General features: G+C 43.7%; 1 protein-coding gene across 1 annotated transcript; it reads right to left on the minus strand.

The window, feature by feature from the left end:
- Nucleotides 1-1,034: 1,034 nt before the first annotated feature.
- EXO5 (exonuclease 5) lies at nucleotides 1,035-20,762 on the minus strand. The gene is made up of 6 exons (XM_056819648.1): nucleotides 20,608-20,762; nucleotides 17,595-17,863; nucleotides 14,190-14,294; nucleotides 9,537-9,709; nucleotides 3,638-3,928; nucleotides 1,035-1,640 (listed from the first exon to the last, which is right to left on the minus strand). The coding sequence occupies exons 1-6, from the start codon at nucleotides 20,697-20,699 to the stop codon at nucleotides 1,506-1,508; spliced, it is 1,065 nt and encodes a 354-aa protein (XP_056675626.1). The 5' UTR covers nucleotides 20,700-20,762; the 3' UTR covers nucleotides 1,035-1,505.
- Nucleotides 20,763-21,215: the final 453 nt, after the last annotated feature.

Raw genomic sequence — 21,215 nt, forward strand, 5'->3', positions numbered from 1 at the left:
GGGAAAGAATATGATTCTTGTAACCAAGGAATAATGTTCTAAATTGACTAAATAAATTAAAATAAAAAATAAATAAATGTTTATTCCCTCCTCCCTATTTATACCTCTATCAAGTAAGAAGTCTAACTCCTGCCCCCATCTAACTCCTAGAATCACAGGTGATAATACAGATGAGCTTTGAAAAGTAAAAACTTCTGGGTATGGTGAAGAATTCTATTATGGTGGGCCTCTGGGTAGGGGAACCACGTGGCTGCTTAGAGGTCAAAAGTGCTGAAATAGGAAGGGGAGGAAAGGAGGAAAGGAAGGAAGGGAGAAAGGAAGGAAGGGAGGGAGGGAGGGAGGGAGGGAGGAAGGAAAGAAGGAAGGAAGGAAGGAAGGAAGGAAGGAAGGAAGGAAGGAAGGAAGGAAGGAAGGAAGGAAGGAAGGAAGGAGGAAGGAAGGAAGGAAGGAAGGAAGGAAGGAAGGAAGGAAGGAAGGAAGGAAGGAAGGAAGGAAGGAAGGAAGGAAGGAAAGAAGGAAGGAAGGAAGGAAGGAAGGAAGGAAGGAAGGAAGGAGGGAAGGAGGGAGGGAAGGAAGGAGGGAGGGAGGGAGAGAGGGAGGGAAGGAGAAAAGTCCAAACTGAAGGTTATAGAATTATAGTGCTGAAGTTTCATCCCAAAGAAGAAAGCAGAAACTGTAACCTCTTCCATCAGAGAAGGGGCTATGGAGCGAGGGAACACGGAGTATAGATAGCATCATATTTGCTTGATATGTTCACATCCCTCTCCTCTTTCTTTTTTACTCTTTGTTACTAAGGGGAGTTCTCTTGGGAAGGGAATGAAACTGATTTGGAAAATGCAGTTGCTATAAAGTTTTTATGAAACAAAAGTCAAAAGCATTATGGAAAAGGTCAGGACAGCTGCTGCCAGTGTCCCAAGGACATCCCTCCCTTGAAGCATCCCATCCAGGAGAGCTGGCTCAAGCCACAGCCATGCTGCTAATTTGACAAGTGACTTTGGGAAGGTCAGTTACTGGGGAGCCATGAGCCCTTCTGCTTTGGAGAAATTAAAAGGTCTTTATTGGGGAAAGACAAGAAAGCAGAATTTTCTTTATAGGGAAAAAAAAAAGGCTACAACTACTCCTAAGATGTTCCCTCCTCTGTTCCATCTTAGGTGGTCACATGGACAGTCACTGAGCAACCTCTTCCAAGTCTCCAGGATGAGGGCCAGAGAACTGATAGAGGAGCCAGACCCTTCCACACTCATCCCTAAGTAAAGGGATATCTGAGTTTCCCATAATCCTTGAAGCCGACATTGTGAATCTGCAAGGGACTGAAGACTGAGAGGTTAGACAGTGCTGTGGGTCAAAAATGAATGTGTTCCCCAAATCAGGATCACAATTTCTCTCCAGTCTACCCCTCCCATGGGGCTCTTGGTCAAGGATGGCCTGGAGGGAGGGAGGCTGTCCTGCTGGGCCTTCCTGGTCCCTTCATCTGGTCATCTCTTTGGCAGGTTGCTCCTGTGTCCTCATCCCACCATTTTCCTCCATTGGCAGATCTCGGCATAGTCGCATGTCCGGCATTTCCATGCCTCCTTCAGTCCACTCCCTGGCTTCCCTGAGTCCTGTCCAGTACCCAATATGTGCTGAAGCTTATCCTTTACCTACAGGGATGAAAACCAAGGAAAGTTAGGACAACCCTAACTCAGCTCATTTCCAATTCTTCATCCATCTGTTCACTCTGTATATCTTAATACAGGCAGGGAAGGTGACAAAAAGGCCATCTTATTCAACTCCCTCATTTTACAGAGGAGAAAACAGTCTTAGAGAGATTAAATAACTTGGTCAAGACCACACGGGCAGTGAGCATCAGAAAGAAACAGGATTGGAAGCCAAGTCCTAGGACTCTAAAGTTAAGGCTCTTTCTGTGGCACATCATTTTGCCACCATTCAGAATGGCTGGTAAAAGAGAAACCTCTTGGGACTCCGTATTCTACTTCTGGAATGAAAAACTCAGAGACAGAAAGAAAGAGAGGGACATAGAAACAGAGAGACAGAGAGAGAAAAGGGGGAGGGAGAAGAGAGAAAGGGAGAGAGAGAGAGAGAGAGAGAGAGAGAGAGAGAGAGAGACAGAGAGACAGAGAGACAGAGAGACAGAGAGACAGAGAGACAGAGAGACAGGGAGAGAGAGAGAGAGAGAGAGAGAGAGAGAGAGAGAGAGAGAGAGAGAGAGAGAGAGAGAGAGAGAGAGAGAGAGACAGGGAGAGAGAGAGGGAGAGAGAGAGAGAGAGAGAGAGAAAGAGAGAGAGAGAGAAAATGGACAACCCACTTAGTTTCTTAGTGCCCTCCACAACTCTCTAAAGTTACATGTTATTGGCAAGTGGAGGGAGTCTCCCGGCACTCACATAATCACAAGTCTGAACCAGCCTGATCAGCTCTTTTGTCCTTTAGGTAGAGAGGTGGGGAATTATAGGTACAGAATGGTGCATTTGCAGTCTATATTGCTTTGTTAAAAGAGAAGGATCATCTTTGGGGCTGAAGGGCTGATTCTTAACCAGAAATAACTAACATAAAAATGAAAGCAGTCAATAAAATTTGTTTTAAAAAAGATGTTGGGGGAGGGGGGGTGTTGAAAGAGAGATATGAGCTAGCACAACCTAGGAGACAACCTCTACCTTTTTTTAATCCCAAAAGAACAGAGAGTCTGGAGTGCAGAATTTGCCACTGAATTTTTTTTGTAAACCCTTCCTGAAGTCTTAGAATCAATTCTATGTACTGGTTTCAAGGCAGAAGAGGAATAAGGACTAGGCTGTGGAGGTTAAGTGACTTGCCCAGGGTCCCACAGCTAGAAAGTAGCTGAGGCCAAATTTGAATCCAGGACCTCCCATCTCCCAGTCTGCCACCTAGCTGCCCCTTTGCCACTGAATTATACGTCACATGCCAGTCTGTGAGCATGGACCTTGTCTCCCCAAATACTGAAGAATGAAATGAGTTCTAACGGATTCAGGAAGACCTCAGTTTGGATCATAAGATGAATTCTAAAACATTTCCTAGTTGTGTAATCCTGGGCCAGTAACTTTGGCTCTCTGAGCCTCAGTTTCCCCATCTGTAAAACAGGGATGGTGACACACTGCCTATACCTCACAGGGCTATTCCATCAGGGGAGGCAACATGTATATCAATCAAAGCACCTACTGGGTGTCAGCGATTGTGCTAAGTGCTGTGAGTTCAAAGAAAAAGCAAAAACATAAGAACGAGGAAAAAATACAGTTAGGAAGTGAGGAAAAATAGAGTTGGGAGAGTCAGGGAAGGCTTCATGTAGAAGGTGGCACTAGAGCTGAGTGTTGGAGGAAGGGAAGAGAAGGAGATTGGGAGGGAGGGTGCTCTAGGTACAGGGCACAGAGCTGGTACAAAGGTGGGAGATGGAGCGTCCTGCGTTCCTAAGGGTGTCGCCCCCTTCCTGACTCCTCAGCCATTCCCGGTCTTTGGGCATCTTTGATCCTCTGCCTCTCTGCCTAACCTCCATGGACGCTGAATTAGCCACCTCAGTCCAAAGGGTGCAGGGCCCTCCGGTGACTGCAGAGGAGGGAGGTTTGGGGAGGAGAAGGGATGGGCTCTGTGCCAGGGGCAACTCTTCCCCCAGGGTTCCATCTCTCCTCACCTGTTTTTCCTCAAAGACCACCATCTCTGTGCCCAGCACGGTGCCAGTCTCCTGGTGGCTGTACTCTATCTTTAGGGCATCAATGACGGGAAGGTCAGACAGAGTCAAGGACAAGAAGGAGATCTCTAGGAGGTCTCCGAAGGACTTCACGGTGAAGCCTCCCTGCCGGGCATGGTTCCGCACCTCAGGCCCCAGCAGCACCTCAGGGGAAAGCTTCATATGGCAAACCAGGCTGGCAGATGTCACCTGGCCTCGCACCATGGCATCAAAGATATATTTGTAGAGGCTGACCTAAGGAAGAGGGGAGATGGTGAGGGCAAACAGAACCAGGACCAACTGGAAAAAAACAGACAGACACCTACTGGGCAGTGGAAACAATGGAAAACCTGTTTGACCCTAGACAATCACATGCCATTTCCATACCTCCTTACGTGTTTGCTAAATTGAATTAAAATTTTTGAGCCTCGGATTCTGGTCTATAAAATGGGTATAATAAACATATGCCCCCTATTCACATCCAGAGAAAGAACCGTGGGAGTAGAAACACAGAAGAAAAACAACCGCTTGATCACATGGGTTGAGGGGGATATGATTGGGGATGCAGACTCTAAGCAATCACTTTAGTGCAAATATCAATAATATGGAAATAGATCTTGATCAATGACACATGAAAAAGCCAGTGGAATTGTGTGTCAGCTACAGGAGGGAAGGGAAAGAACATGAATCATGTAACCATGGAAAAATATTCCTAATTAATTAATTAAATAAAAATTTCTGAATCTAAATAAATAAATAAACATATGCCTACCTCCCATGGTTGTTGAGAAGGGAACTTTGTAAACTCAGTTCAAAGGGAGCATTTATTAAGCACCCACTAGAAACAAAGTACTGTGCTGTTAGAGATACAAAGTCAGAAATAAAACAATCCCTGTCCTCAGGGAGCTTCTATTCTACTGGGATGAGAAAACATGTACACAGAGAAGGAAATACACAATAAATCCCAAGTAAATGTAAAATAATCTCACCAGAAGAAGAAAGATCTTAGAATTTTGAAGTTGGAAGAGAGGCAGGGATAAGAAGACACCTGTAGGGGCCAGAGAGCGACTCTGGATATCTCTGGATATCGGGTGTCTGCACTTCTGGTAATTAAATCTAATCTAAAAATGGGCAGGGGAGAGTTCATCCCATTTTCACCAAGGGAAGTGCTAGATTTAATCCTGATCTCATATACCTCCTAGCTATGTGACCCTGGGCAAGTCACTTACCTCCGAACCCCTAGCCCTTTCCACCCTGGTGCCCGGAAACCAATACTTACTATCAATTCTAGGATAGAAGGTAAAGGGGTTTAAAAGAAATAAAGAAATCATTGGAAGGAGACAGTACCTTCACCACAAGCCGAGCTTGAAGGGAGCTAGAGATTCTAAGAGGCAGAGATGGGGAGGGAGGGTATTCTAGATATGGGGGAGTAAAGTCTATTCAAAGGAATGGGAAGAAAAGATGGAATGTTCTCTATAAGGAGGCTGGTTGTCTGGAACAGAGGGTGGATGAGAGACAGTAATACGAAATGAAGGCAGCTAAGTGGTACAGTGGATAAAATATCAGGCCTGGGGTCAGGAAGATCTGAGTTTAAATCCAGCCTTAGATACTTATGAGCTGTGTGACCCTGGATGAGTCACTTAATCCTGTTTACCTTAGTTCCTACTCTATACAACAGGGAGACATTGAAGAAGAAAATAGCAAATTACTTCAGTATCTGCCAGGAAAACACCACAAACAAAGTCCAGGGGGTCACTTAGAGTTGAACACAATTGAATGACCCAACAACAATGACAGGAAACAAATCTGGGAAGGCAGGCTGAGGGTGTCTAAATATTACGCAGAGGAATTTGGATTTCATACCAGAGACAGATGGAAGATTTTTCAGCAAGAGAGTGAGTGGCCTGTGCTTTAGGAAGATGACTTTGGGAAAGGAGAAGCATTCCCTGAATGCATCATTACCTTGACTCTCTCACCTCCAGGAGACCAAAGAGCACTTGGAAATGTCTTGTGTATCTCCTTTCCTCTGGGCTCCCACCGCTGCCACTCTAGTCTAGGTTACCATGAATTGTGGGGCTGGGACAGTGTCTCAATGATTTGACAAATGGCTGCATCCCTCCTCTCTAGCTTGCTGAGCTAATCCAATGAATGTTTAATGAGCGCCTATATCTTGGCCATACTCTTGCCTGACACTCTTTGGCTGCCCCATTTGTAGGAGAGTCCAAGCCCAGAGATCCTGAACTCTTTCAGCTCTGGAACTCCCACCCAAGTGCCCAAACTGTCTTAATTGCTTCCCTTGGACCACGTCGTCCTTTATTCTACACCCCAGTTACCTTCTTGCCATCAGCCCTGTTGAGATGGAGACCCTACTTCCCCAGCTCTGGAACCAGGACCCAACAATGTTGCCCATTGCTAGTAGAAAGTATGGTTCTACCTATCATCCCTGTGACTTTCTTTTTTTAAAAAATCTTACCTTCCATCTTGGAATCAATACTATGTATTGGTTCCAAGGCAGAAGAGTGGTAAAGGCTAAGTAATTGGCCAGGGTCAAATAGCTAGGAAGTATCTGACCTTAGATTTGAACCCAGAACCTTCTAGCTCTAGGCCTGACTCTCAATCCACTGAGCTACCTAACTGTTCCCCATCACCATTTTTTAAACTCGTACCTTCTGTCTTAAGAATCAATACTATGTCTTGGTTCCAAGGCAGAAGAATGGTACGGGTTAGGCAGGCAATGGGGGTAAAGGGACTTGCCTAGGGTCACGCAGCTAGGAAGTGTCTGAGGCCAGATTTGAACCCGGGACCTCCCAGCTACAGGATAGCTGTCCCTAACACAGTGACTTTCTAAACCAAAACACCATTCCTCCAGAGGAGTGGTTTCCCCCATTAGAATGTAAGCTTCCTGAGGACAGGGACTGCTTTCTTCTTTGTATCTCCAGTAAGCCCTACCAATGAATCGTTGGACTTCTGGGCTTTCCCTACATCTCGTAGCCCATCTTACTTTTTACATATCATCTCCCTCAATTAAAATATGAAATCTCTAACAGCAGAGTAGTCTTTGCTTTTTTCCCTTTGTACCCCCAACATTTACCACAGTGCTCGACACATAGTAAATACCTAACAAATGCTTTTTCTTTCATTCATTCATTCATTCATTCATTCTCTTACAGTAAATTTTGTTCCAACCTGACATTCTCATTACATATATTTCTTCATGACTTAGTTTTCATCTGCAGCAAAATATTGGCTTTTGCTCTCTTACCCATGGCCATTCTCTTGGTCTTGTTGGATTGTTTAATAGATTCATATTCGAAGGGAAGACAGATATTTGTTCTTATCCATTTCCTTTTTTTCTACTATTGGTTTTTACCCCCTTCCTTCTTTTAAGATACTTATTTATTCCCATGGGTTTTATCCTATTCTCCCACAGCCTTCATTCTTGGTGAGAGTTTAAAGAAATAACCCTTCCTCCTCTGCTCCCTCGGGACTGGGTAGGGGCACATTGCCCACCTCAGTCCCCAAACTTATCTCCTACCTTCCCATCCCCAAATTCCTCCAGCTACCTTCCTACTAAATATTGATCTCCACAAGAGAGAACAATAAGGTTAAGGTGAGTTCTTCCTGTTTATCTTCTCCGGATTCTTTCATCCTTCCGAGGTTCCCCTTCGCCCTCTTTGATCCCTCTTTGTTCTTCCTTTTAAGGCATAGCCCAATTAATTTTTAAAATAGTCTATAAAGATAAGACAGCAGACTGAGTAACTTAGCCTTTTCTTGATAATGGTTCTTATCTCTCTTTCTGTTGTCATTGTTGAGTCGCTTCAGTACAACTCCTGACCTCCTTTGGGTTTTTCTTGGCAAAGATTCCAGAGTGGTTTGCCATTTTCTTCTTCACCTTATTTGACAGATGAGGAGACTGAGGCAAACAAAATTAAGCAATTTGCCGAGAGTCATGGGGCTGGTATCTCACACCAGATTTTATTTTTAACATTATTTTATTTGGTCATTTCTGAGCATTATTCATTGGAGACACAGATCATTTTCTCCCCCCCCCAACCCCCCACCTATCCCATAGCCGATGTGCGATTCCACTGGGTATCACAAGTGTTCTTGATTCGAACCCATTTCCATGTTATTGGTATTTGCACCAAAGTGTTCATTTAGAGTCTCTCCTCAGTCATATCCCCTCAACCCCTGTAGTCTAGCAGTTGCTTTTCCTCGGTGTTTTTACTTCCACAATTTGTCCTCTGCTTGTGGATAGTGTTTTTTCTCCTAGATCCCTGTGGAATGTTCAGGGACATTGCATTGCCACTAATGGAGAAGTCCATTACATTTGATTGTGCCACAGTGTGTCAGTCTCTCTGTACTGTGTTCTCCTGGTTCTGCTCTTCTCACTCTGCATCAATTCCTAGAGGTTGTTCCAGTTTACATGGAATCCCTCCAGTTCATTATTCCTTTGAGCACAATAGTATTCCATCACCAACATATACCACAATTTGTTCAGCCATTCCCCAATTGAAGGGCATCCCCTCATTTTCCAAATTTTGGCCACCACAAAGAGTGCAGCTATGAATATTCTTGTACAAGTCTTTTTCCTTATTATCTCTTTGGGGTACAAACCCAGCAGTGCTATGGCTGGATCAAAGGGCAGGCAGTCTTTTATCGTCCTTTGGGCATGGTTCCTCACACCAGATTTTTAACTCATGAAGATGAGTCCTTCTAACTTCAAGCCCAGTGCTCTCTCCACTGAGCTACCTTGCTGCCCATCTGGCTTTCTAGTGTTTGCCTTTTTTTTACAGTGTTTGCAAACCAAGTATTTGGTTCAATTTAGTGGGTGGATTTTGTTGGTTTTGCCTTTTCAGGACTGCCTCGACTGTTTCTTTTTTGTTGAACATCCATTTCTTTGGGCTGACGATTACTTTCAGTTCTGCAAAAGTTAATTGGGTTTGTAGCTTGAGTTCCTTTGCTTTTAGAATTTCTCCATGACTCCAAAATGAATCTGGATGGGCCACATTGGTGCTCCTTCAGAGCTCCAGCTCTTTCTCCCGGCTATTTGCAAGATTTTTGTTTGCCAGTGAATGAGGAAAGTAAAAACATTTCTAAATCCCTTACTTGTTCTTGGCACCCTACTAAGTTAAAGCTACAGATACATGCAAACAGGATTATCCCCGTCCTCAGGGAGCTTACATTCTAATAGCAGAAAACTACACAAGAAGGGCACTAGAGAGGGAGGAAGGGGAGAACATATCCAATTGGATGCCTTGGCAATGGCTGGGTATGGACATGGAAGTCTGGTTCTGGGCAAGCCCAAGGTCCCAGGGTCAGAGTCTAGGTTCCAATGGAAGTGTGAGACATGTAAAACCCAATGAAACTGTGTGTCGACTATGGGAAGAGGTGGGAGGAGGGGAGAGAAAGGACATGATTCTTGTAACCATGGAAAATATTCTAAATTAACTAATTAAAAAGAAATTAAAAAAAGAAAAGAAAATGAAGGATGAATAACAATATTTAATAATCTGTAATATAATAATATACATACATGAGTATATATAACTATGAAATATAGTAGAATCTGTATATATATTCTTGTTCAATATTTATCAATATTGGTCAATTATCTGTATTCAAAAGTTCTGGGCATCTTTCTTATATCATTTCCTGCTAAATGTTATTCAGGTTTTTCGATCAGTCATTTTGAAATCAGTCATGGGAAACTTGTGATCCTAAATGTAGAAACTGAGCTGGCTGAGTCAGCCTCTAAGGTCTAATCTAGCTCTAGACCAGGGCTCCTATAATCTGATATCCCCTGGGGTCCCTTCCTTCTCTGAATCTATAACTCTAACATCTAGGATCCTGCCACACCTACCTGGAAACGGTCCTTCTCCTTCTGGGCCTCCAGTGGCATCATGGGGCGCCTTCGAGTCTTCAACTCAGCCAGTTCCAGCTGTCCCTTCGAAGTGTAGTGCAGCTCATCAATTACCCCAACCAAGAACACTCCCTCTACTTCCCCAAAGACTGGGAATTCCCGAATTGTCCCACCTGTCCAAGAACAGAGGATGATATCACTCACAGGCAATTCATTCATTCTCTCCTTGGCCTTGGCCTTCTCTACCTCTCCACAGTAGTCATGAAGGAAAATCAAACCAAATCCAACACAGGGAGGTCCTCAGAGCCCAAAGCTCATCATATAAATATTGTATCTCCTCTGTTTCTTTTAAATCAGGGCTTGGAAACAATGGGGTGGGGGTGGGGGGTTTCTAGGGGTAAAAAGGTAAGCTGCTATCAATTAGGAAATAGTTAAGTAGATAAGGATGAAATGGAATGGACTAGAACATTACCAAGTCATAAGAAATAACAAATATAAAGAACACAGAAAAGCACAGAGAAGACTTAAATGAACTGCTGCAAACCATCAATTAAAACACACAATTACTACAATAATGAAAATGGAAAGAACAAGCATGAAAAGAACATTGGAATTGAATGGTGTATAATTGGAGTAACATGAGAAAATGCATCTCCTTCCCTTCTTTGCAGAAGAGAGGGGAACTATGGGTATGGAATATGGCACAAACTGTCAGAATGAGTCAAGGTATTGGTTAGTTTTGCTGAACTACCTTTTTGTCCTCCTTTTTGTTATATTTTATTTCATGGGAGAACTTTCAAAGTAGGAAAAGGAAAGATGTATTTTTGAAAATGAAAGTGATGTCACCCCCCTCCCCCACACACACAAACACAAATTGGTACAATTTTAATAAAAATAGCGAAAAGGTAGGCAAGGTCCTTGGTAGGTGCCTTCTGGTAATGAGTAACAACCCAAAAGATTTGGTATCTTTAAGAAAGCTGTTCTTCATTATTGGAGAAAATAATTACTAAATTAATAAAATGAATTATTGACTCCTTTTTGATCTATCTACCCCAGGAATTCTACTCTTGGCTTGATATGCCTGAATAGTACCTGAAGGATTTTATTTAATTTTGCTAGATTGGATGATTCTTGCTCCTCTGCCTCTCAAAATATTACATTCCAAACTTTCCTATACTTTAATGTAAACGTTGTTAAATCTTATATTATCCTACTTGAAGTACTATGATATCTGGATTGTTTCTTTTGGGCTACTTGCAATATTTTCAAGTTCTAGAATTTGGCTCCCTCCTTGGAAGTTTTCATTTTGAGATCTCTTTCAGGAGGTGATTAATGGATTCTCTCAACTTCTATCTTACTTTCTGGGTCTAGGATATCAGGGTAGTTTTCTTTGATAATTTTCTGAAATATGATGTCTAGACTCTTTTTTTGATCATGGATTTCAGGTAGTCTGGAAATTATTTTTCTTTTCTTTTTCTTTTTTTACCCTTATGTACTGTCTTAGATTCAATACTGTGTATTGATTTTAAGGCAGAAAATGATAAGAACTGGGCAATGGGGGGTTAAGTGACTTGCCTGGGATCACACAGCTAAGAAGTATCTGAGGTCAGAGTTGAACCTAGAACTCTCATCTCTAGGCCTTGATCTCAATCCACTGATCCATCTAGCTGCCTGCTAGTGCAATAATTCTTAAACAGTTTTTCCTTGATCTGTTTCCTAGGTCAGTTATTTTTCCAATGAGATTTTTCACATTGTTTATTTTTTCATGCTTTTGATTTGATTTTATTATTTCTTGATATTTGATTAAAGTCATTAGCTTCCACATTCCCAATTACAATTTCTAAGAAATTATTTTCTTCAGTGTTTTTTTTATACCTCTTTTTCCATTTGGCCAATTCTACTTTTTAAAGAGTTCTTTTCTTCAGTGAATTTTTGTATCTATTTCCATGTGGCCTATCTGATTTTTTAAGGTGTTATTTCTTTCAGTATTTTTGTACCTCCTTTTCCAAGCTGATTCTTTTATGTGTGTGCGATTTTCTTGCATACTCTCATTTCTTTTTTCCAATTTTTTCTCTACCTCTCATATTTGATTTTTAAAAATCTCTTTTGAGCTCTTCTAGAAATTCTTTTGGAACCTAAAACTAATTCACATTTTTCTTTGAGACTTTGGATAGCACTACTTTGATTTTGTTGTTTTCTGAGTTTGTGTTTTGATCTTCCCTGTCACCATAGTAATTTTCTATGATTAAGAGTTTTTCTTGTTGTTTGCTCATTTTTTCCAGTCTATTTCTTAATTTTTAACTGTTAAAATTGGGTTTTGCCCCTGGGGTGGGGGAGCACAATCCTAAGCTTCAGGTTTTTGGTGTTATTGTTTCTGCTAATTTTCATTCTTCTATAGTGGTATGATCTAAGGAGAGGTGTGGTCACTATTGTCCCAGCTTGTGTTCTGGTCTGTGAGTGGTCAGAAGCACTCTTTTCCACCCTGGAACTGTGACCAGGGTCCCTACTCCCCTTTGGTCAAATGTTCTGGTATATTAGTTTTCCTCCTTACCCTGGGGCTATGACCCAGAACCAAGTGTGAACAATGCAAAAGAGTCCTGCTTCTAGGGATAGCAAAGAATCATCTATAATCTCCTTCTGACCAATTATCTAGCCCCCTTATTGCTTGTAGGCTGAGAGCTAGAGCTTCAGCCAATACATGCATCCCCAAGGTCTGTTTTTGCCTTTCTGGGCCATTTCCTGTGTTGGATTGCATTCCAACCTCACCCTCTTGAGACAGACCTTTCCTGCCAATTTTCCAAGTTGTTTTGGAATGGAAAATTGTTTCACCTCATCCTTTTGTTCATTCTGCCATCCCAGAATTCATTTTTATCATCTATTTTGAAGTTGTTTGGAGAAGAATTTGGGAGAGCTCAGGCAAGTCCCTACCTTTATTCCACCGTCTTGGCTCCACCCTGCCCCATTCTACATCTTGAGTTCATTAACTCTCTTCTCAAGGTAGCATGTTTCTTCATCGACCCTCTGGAAATGGGCTTGGTCATTGCATTTATCAATGTTCTCAAGTCTTTCAAAATTGTTTATCTTTACAATATTGTTGTTATTGTACAAACTATTCTCTGGGTTCTACTCACTTCATAGTACAACAATTCACATAATAATTGTTTTTTTAAGGTTTCTCTGAAACCACCACTTTCATCACTTCATATGACACAATAGCATTCTATTAGATTCCTATATCATTAGGTGTTCATGCATCCCCTAATTAATGGGTAGCCCCTGAGTTTGCAGATCTTTTCCCTGATAAATGGAGCTACGATAGCTCAGTGGATTGAGAACCAGGCCTAGTTCAAATCTGACCTCAGACATTTCCCAGCTGTGTGACCCTGGGCAAGTCACTTGACCCCCCATTGCCCAGCCCCCTTACTGCTCTTCTGCCTTAGAACAAATTCACAGTATTGATTCTAAGACGGAAGGTAAGGGTTTAAAAAAAAAAAGGAGCTACTATAAACATTTTTGTAGTTATGGGTCCTATTCCTCTTTCTTTAAACTATTTGAGATTCAGACCTAGTTCTGTGATCTTCTTTATCTCTTTTTGGTTATATATTCTTTCCATATCCATAGATGGGAAAGAAAACTCCCATTTCAATGTACACATTGAATTCAATAAGTCCTGAATTTAGGGAGAAAAACCCAAAGCATGAGAAGTTAGCAACATCTCAGGTTTCACATATGATCCTACTGTAAATCAATTCTGTAATCTTTCTTGTTGAGGAAAGCTAGGTAGCTCATTGTATAAAGAACATGAAGTCAGGAAGACCTGAGTTCAAACCCAAACTCAGACACTTACTAGCTGTGTGACCCTGGGCAAGTCACTTAACCTTGACCTGCTTCAATTTCTTCATCTGTAAAATGGGGGTAATAATAGCACCTATCTCTCTTTGGGGGGCAAGTTTAGTAATTAAATTGAGGGGGCAGGGGGAGCTAAGTAGCTCAGCGGATAAAGAGCCAGGACTAGAGTGGAGAGGACCTGGGTACTGGCCAAAGGATCTGACCTCAGACACTTCCTAGCTGTGTAACCCTGGACAAATCACTTAACCACCATTGCTTAGCCCTTACAGTTCTTTTGTCTTGAACCCACAGTATTGATTCTAAGATAGAAGGTAAGGGATTTGGAAAAAAATTGACATGGTGCTCAGTTTCATTTTTTGTTCTTTCCATTTACAATGTTGTGTCATTGCGTAAATTCCTTTCCTGGTTCTACTTACTTTACTCTGCATCCGTTCGTATGTCTTCTTATTCATCTCTGAATTCTTCTCATTTATACTGTCTTTTCTCTAGCCCACAGAGTGTCAGCAGCTGAAACCAATGCAGCCCACTCAAGCTGGCCGGGAAGGCTGCTGCCTTTCCTGGCATTTTAAAGACTAGGCTTGGTCCCCAAGGAGAGCTTTATGATGGCCCCCCTCCTCTCTTTGCAGAGGAGGGATTGTAGCTGTGGAAATGGATGTTCTAGGACCACTCCAGTGGTTCAGACTTGGGAAGGGAATCAAGCTGGATACTTGAAGAAATTGGCATCTAACAGCATCCTTTCTTTCATCTCTGTGATGGTGGGGATGGGGTCAGATTCACTGGCCCCTGATGCCTAAGTCCCCTTACCTGATTGCAGGATGGGCACCATAGATAGAATGTTCAGCAGCTTCACTGCCCAGCTATCTTCTTTACTGGAAGTTTGGATGCTCACAAGGTCATGGAGTTCCAGCTCTGAAAGAAGAAACAGGTTAGTAAATGTTAGGTGCTTTCTGGTCTTCTCTCCTTGTGCTAGGAAAAATACAGAGCTCTAGCTATCCTCCCTATGTCTGTCTGTCTGTCTGCCTCTCTCTCCCTCATCTCTCTCTCTTCTCCCTTCTCTCTCTCTCTCTCTCTCTCTCTCTCTCTCTCTCTCTCTCTCTCTTCCTCGATCTCCTTTGTGTGTCTCTCTCTCAGTCTCTCTCTATCTTCCTCGATCTCCTGTCTCTCTCCCTCCTTCTTTCTCTCTCTCTCTCTCTCTCTCTCTCTCTCTCTCTCTCTCTCTCTCTCTCTCTCTCTCTCTCTCTTCCTCTCCTTCTCTGTCTCCCTCTCCCTCTCTGTTTGTCTGTCTCTCTTCCTCTCCTTCTCTGTCTCCCTCTCTGTCTCTCTCTGTCTCTCTCTTCCTCGATATCTCTCTCCCTCTCCTTCTGTCTCCCACTCCCTCTCTGTCTGTCTGTCTCTCTCCCTCTCCCTCTCTGTCTGTCTGTCTCTCTTCCTCTCCTTCTCTGTCTCCCTCTCTGTCTCTCTCTTCCTCGATCTCTCTCTCTCTCTCTCTCTCTTTCTCTCTCTCTCTCTCTCTCTCTCCCCTTCTCTGTCTCCCACTCCCTCTCTGTCTGTCTGTCTGTCTGTCTGTCTGTCTCTCTCCCTCTCCCTCTCTGTCTGTCTGTGTCTTTTTCTCTCTCACTGAAGGGCACATAGAAGAGATCTTCACCCAGGGTACATGTAGTCCTGGCCACCATTGAGGCAGCCATCTAGTATGCCACAAGGATCCCAATCAGGACCATCTTTAACTCTCTTCTCTTGCCATTTCCTGAGAATCATCACACCACATAGCCCCATACACTGATGATGGCTTAGACCTTTTGTGTCAAGCCTGCCCTTCACTCTTCATACCTTATCATGGCATCCTCACTCAGTTTTGCTGAGAACAGAGAATTCTTCTGCCTGAGATGTATGCTGAATATAGAACACTTCATAATTCAGGAAACATGTGGTTTAGAATTCTGGAAGCTAGGTGGCTCAGTGGAGAGAGTGCTGAACTTGGAGGCATGAAGGTCTGAGTTCAAATCCACCTTCAGACACTTACTAGTTGTGATTGGTCAAGTTACTGATCCTCTATCTGCCTCAGTTTTCTCTTCTGTAAAATGGAGATAATAATAGCACCTATCTCCCAGGGGTATTGTGAAGATCAACTTACATAATATTTCCAAAATGCTCTGCAAATGTTAAAATACTAGATACATGCTAGTTATGTTATATTGTAATTATACAAGATGTCCCAAAAGTCAATACTGTCTAAAGTTTAGCTTAAAATTGTACTAAGACTTTTGGGAGGGACAGCTAGGTGGCTCAGTTGATAGAGAGCCAGGCCTGGAAATGGGAGACTCTGGGTTCAAATTTGACCTCAGACATTTATTTACCAGCTGTGTGACCCTGGGCAAGTCACTTAACCCCAATTGCCTAGCCCTAACTGTTCTTCTCTCAGAATTGAAACTTTGTATCACTTTTTATCAATTATAAGATGCAAGGTAAGGGTTTAAAAAATACTTTTGGGATACTTTATGTCATAAAGCAAAATGTGTTAAAGAATCCCATGACCAGTTCAAAAAAGGGATAAATATTTCCAACCATGTTTTTACCTTCTTAGAAATAAATGGGTTTTGGGGCAGTGAGGTGGCTCAATGGATTGAGAGTCAGGCCTAAAGATAGAAGGTCCTGAGTTCAAATCTGGCCTCAGATGCTTCCTAGCTGTGTGACCCTAGGCAAGTCACATTGCCTACCCCTTATTGTTCTTCTGCCTTGAAACCAATACTTAGTTTTGATTCTAAGGCAGAAGGGAAGGAAAGGAAAAAAAGAATGAAAGATAGGAAGGAAGGAAGGAAGGAAGGAAGGAAGGAAGGAAGGAAGGAAGGAAGGAAGGAAGGAAGGAAGGAAGGAAGGAAGGAAGGAAGGAAGGAAGGAAGGAAGGGAGGAAGGGAGGAAGGGAGGAAGGGAGGGAGGGAGAGAGAGAGGGAGGGAGGGAGGGAGGGAAGGGAAAAAAGAATGAAAGATATGAAGGAAAGAGGGAAGGAAGGGAATTGGCCCTGCTCACCCCCTCTACCAAGGTGACTCAGTTTAAGTCCAGTGCCTTCTTTTTTTAAAACCCTTACCTTCCATCTTAGAATCAGTACTGTGTATTGGCTATGTGTGAAAGGGAATTTTTTTATTCCCTTTGTCTATTTTAAATTAATTAATCAAGAACTTACAGTACCCTTAGTTAACACTTAATAAGTCACTAACAAAGAAAGTTCACCCCTAACAGACCACAAGCACTGCCCTGCCCTGGGCAGTGCCAGGCAAATTGAGAGGCTGTGATTGATTCCTGAGATGTGAAGAGGAGAGCTGATGGATGGAGAAAACTGTATTTAAGTGGGAGCCTGAGAGAGATTCAAGCTGATTCATTGCTTGGCACGTTCTTGGGCTCTTCATTCTTGGAGGCCGTTAGCCTAGGGCGTGTGAGCTCTGGTTGGATTCTTGGTGGTCTTGGCCTTGTGTGTACTCAAGGCTCTTAGTGGTTTTACAACTTTCTGAGGGAGGACTTCTGTGTTGGAGGACTTCTGCTTTGGAGATTGGAACCTGGAGGCTGAGACTCTCCTGCTCTTCTACGTGGAGACTGGAACTTTGTTGGGGATCGAGTTAGATTTCTTTGGAGCAGACTTAGATTGGTAGGCTAGACAATTCCCCTATCACCTCCTCCATTTCCCCCTTTACTATCTCTACCTTGCTGTAATAAAGTTACTAAAGCTATTACAGCCTACTGACTCATAGTTTTAACTCTAACTTTTATAAATGGCGACCACAATTCTTATTTTTTTAACCATTATTATTTATGTCAAACCAAATTTTTAATGCATTTGGTCACCCAATTTTATTTATTAAATAAGACAGAAGAGTGGTAAGGGCTAGGCAATGGGGGAGTCAAGTGACTGGCCCAGGGTCACAACTCTAGACCTGGCTCTCTATCCAGCTGCCCTCACCCAACCCCAGGCAAGTCACTTATAACTTCTTTGGACCTCAACTTCTCATCTGTAGGCATCTGGCAGGGGAGTGAGGTGGATAGAGTGTAATAGAGGAAAAATAACTCTATTGCCCTGGGCAAATAATTTTACCTATCTCTGCCTTGGTTTGCTCATCTGTAAAATGGGCACCATGATAGCCCCAACCCTTGATCCACCCTGAGGCCCCCACTTTGGGGTTTATGCAGGCCCATAGGGACATGTCTCTACTCTTCCTTACCTCTGGCCAGGTGAATGCTGGCTCCAGTATCCAGGACAGCAGCCTTCTCTGATGACTGGAAGCCTGGAAGCTCCTTCCCGTATACCATCTGCTGTTCACACCAACTCTGTGTGGCCAGGTCGGTGACCCACAGGCACTTGAGGTGGAACCTCTCCATCGGCGTTGGGACATCTGCCTCTCGCTTCCGTTTCTTCGGGCCCTCAGAGTTGACCTGCTTCTTGGGGCTCCTCACAGAGGAACCCGGCTGGTTCCCAAGCTCTTCAATATCTCTGAAAAATACAACACTCAGTTTCCAGCCAGAAATCGTCAGGTGGCACAGTGGATACACTGCTAGACTTCCAGTCAAGAAGACCTGAGTTCAAATTTGGCCTTAGAAATGTAGCTGTATCACCTGGGGTAAGTCACTTCACTTTTATGTGCCTCTATTTATTTTATTTTATTTTTTAACCCTTACCTTCCATCTTAGAATCAATACCAAGTATTAGTTCCAAGGCAGAAGAGTGATCAGGGCTAGGCAATGGGGGTTAAGGGACCCAGCTGGGAAGTGTCTGAGGTCAGATCTGGACCCAGGACCTCCCTCAGTTTCTTTATCCATGAAATGGGGCTAAGAATAGCACTTGCCTCTCAGGGTTGCATGAGCATCAAATGAGAGTATTTCTCATGGGCTTAGGGCATGGGAGGTGTTTAATAAATATTTGTTCCTTTCCGTCCCCTCCCTCACTTTTTCCCCAGCCCTGCTTTATAGCATGGCATAATAGAAATAATGCTAGGCTGAGTCTGAAAAGCATGGGTTCCAATCTGGTCTTTCTGAAATTCAAATGTTACTATATCTATTACAGAGATTCTTAACCTTTTCTGTGTCATGGCTACCTCTCCTCACCATAGGCTATCTGGGTCTGCCTATGGACCCTTTCTTTTATTTATTTATTTTAAACCCTTATTTTCTATTTTAATATCAATATTAAGACAGAAGAGTGATGAGGGCTAGACAATGGGAATTAAGTGACTTGCCCAGGGTCACACAGCTAAGAAGTATTTGAGGCTAGATTTGAATGAAATCTCTTTAGAAAAACATACAAATACCTTGAAAAAATTACCATAAATTTTTTTAAATAAGTTTTTTAGGAGGCAGCTAGGTGGCTCTGTGGATTGAGAGGCAAGCCTAGAGGTGGGAAGTCCTGGGTTCAAATTCCACCTCTAAGGCCAGGTATGAACCCAGGACCTCCCAACTCCAGGCCTGGTACTCTCTCCAGTTGACAAACATCTTTAAAAACTTGGGAACTGGCTCACTTTCTAGCTGTGTGACCCTGGGCAAGTCACTTAACCCCCATTGCCTAGCCATCACCCCTCTTCTGTCTTAAATTTGATACTAAAACAGAAGGTTTTCTTCTTCAATCTTTTTGGGGTATAGACTTTATATATTAACTAATTTTTAAAAAGTTTATGGATGATTTTTTGCTTTTGTATCATATTCATTTCTAAAAATATGGTTTTTGCTTTTCCTCCTGACTAAGTCTCATCTAAGAACAAAGATTAAGCACATGCCAATTCACTGGAGCTGGAAAGGACCTCAAAGATTATTTAGTCCACCCTCTCATTTTACAGATGAGGAAACTGAGGTCAAGAGAAATTAAAATATGTCCAAGGTCACACAAGTAGTAGCAAGTAGCAGAATTTAGGGTTGCACCCAGAGTCCTCTGACTCCACATCCAGGAAGCCAGCAAAAATCCACCAAATTATCTCTATGCCTAACAGGGTAGGTAAGACTCCACACCTGTAGTTCCCCACCTCTTAAAGGAAAGGAGCCTCTGCTCTTTTGAGCTAGCGGTTCAGCAACACATTTTCTAATTCTTTCAAGTCTGATGACTTAGAGCCAAGCAAGTCAGGGGTAACCCTTTGGTGTGTGGAGAGAGAGACAGAATGAGAGAAAAGGAGAGACAGAGATGGGCAAAGGGACATATGGGGGAGAAAGAGAAAGAGTGAGAGATGGATAGTCACAAAGAGATATATGGGGGATGAGGAAGGGAGGGAGGGAGGGAGACGAGGGAGGGAGATAGACAGAGACATAGAGGGAAAGAAAGATAAAGAGACATGGAAAGAGAGAGGGAGAGAGAAGGAGGGAGACAGACACAGAGAAAGGGAGGGAGGGAGAGGGAGAAAGAGGGAGGGAGAAATGAAGGGAGAGGGAGGGGGGAGAGATGGAGGGAGGGGAAGGAGAGAGTGGAAGAGAGACATGGGGGAAAGAAAGATAAAGAGACATGAAAAGAGAGAGGGAGAGAGAAGGAGGGAGACAGACAGAGAAAGGGAGGGAGAGGGAGAAAGAGGGAGGGAGAAATGAAGGGAGAGGGAAGGGGGAGAGAGAGATGGAGGGAGGGGAGGGAGAGAGAGGGACAGAGAGAGACATAAAGGGAAAGATAAAGAGACATGAAAAGAGAGAGGGAGAAAGAAGGAGGGAGACAGACAGAGAAAGGGAGGGAGGGAGAGGGAGAAAGAGGGAGGGAGAAATGAAGGGAGAGGGAGGGAGGAGAGAGAGAGATGGAGGGAGGGGAGGGAGAGAGAGGGATAGAGAGAGACATAGAGGGAAAGAAAGATAAGGAGACATGAAAAGAGGGAGAGAGAAGGAGGGAGACAGACAGAGAAAGGGAGGGAGGGAGAGGGAGAAATAGGGAGGGAGGGGAGGGAGAGACAGAGGGAAGAAGGGAGAGAGACATAGAGGGGAAGAAAGATAAGGAGACATGGAAAGATAGAGGGAGACAGACAGAAAGGGAGGGAGGGAGGGAGAGAGAGGGGAAGAGAGAAGGAGGGAAAACCAGGCATCTCTGCCTCGCTCTCTTGGTATGCCTCTCGCCTTTCTCTTCGCCATTTGAAGCATCCCCGGGGGTTTGGAGGTGAATGGCAGTGTGTGCGCTCCCACCAGGTGAGGGTTGCCCTCATCTCCCAGGCCTTCTTGGGGTCTTAGGCCGTGACCCCTGCCTCCCTTCCCTCTCCCAGTCGCGACCAGGCCACGTCTCACCCTAGCTCCAGAAAGTCAAGGAACTCCGAGTCGCTCAGATCCTCGAAACCCGTGGCCTCCGGGGTAGCAGCCTCGGGCTGGGCGCCGGCCATCGTCCTGGCCCAGCCCCCCGAGTTGCGGAAGGGGCTGGCTCTAGAGCACGGACCCCGCCTCCTGGTCCTCCTGCCTCCGCAGCCGAGCCCCGCCTCCTGCATCATCCATCCCTCCCATCACTCCTTAAACCAATTCAGTCCCCAGCGCTATTCTCTGCTTGGCCTTCGCAGAGTCTGCGGAGACCTGGAGTCCTTACGGTTATGGATTAACATCTTTACTTCAAATCAAATCAGTAGTCATTTCTTAAGCACCTGCTCTGGCTCCGGGCTGGGAATATAAAGGGAAGCAAAGACCTACCTTGCCCACAAGGACCTCACTATCCAAAGCTTCCTGGGTGGGTGGCTATGGACAGATCACTTGACTGCCCTGGACCCCATTTTCCTCTTCTGTAAAATGATCCCCACAAAATGGCTGTAGTGCAGCCCCGATCTTCTAGGATTGTGAGGACCAAGTGAAATGATGCTTTTTACACTTCTTCTGGTACTATGGAAATGTCAGCTAGGATTTAACAAGCT

The sequence above is a fragment of the Monodelphis domestica genome, chromosome 2, assembly GCF_027887165.1.
Source record: "Monodelphis domestica isolate mMonDom1 chromosome 2, mMonDom1.pri, whole genome shotgun sequence".
NCBI classification, from domain to species: Eukaryota; Metazoa; Chordata; class Mammalia; order Didelphimorphia; family Didelphidae; genus Monodelphis; species Monodelphis domestica.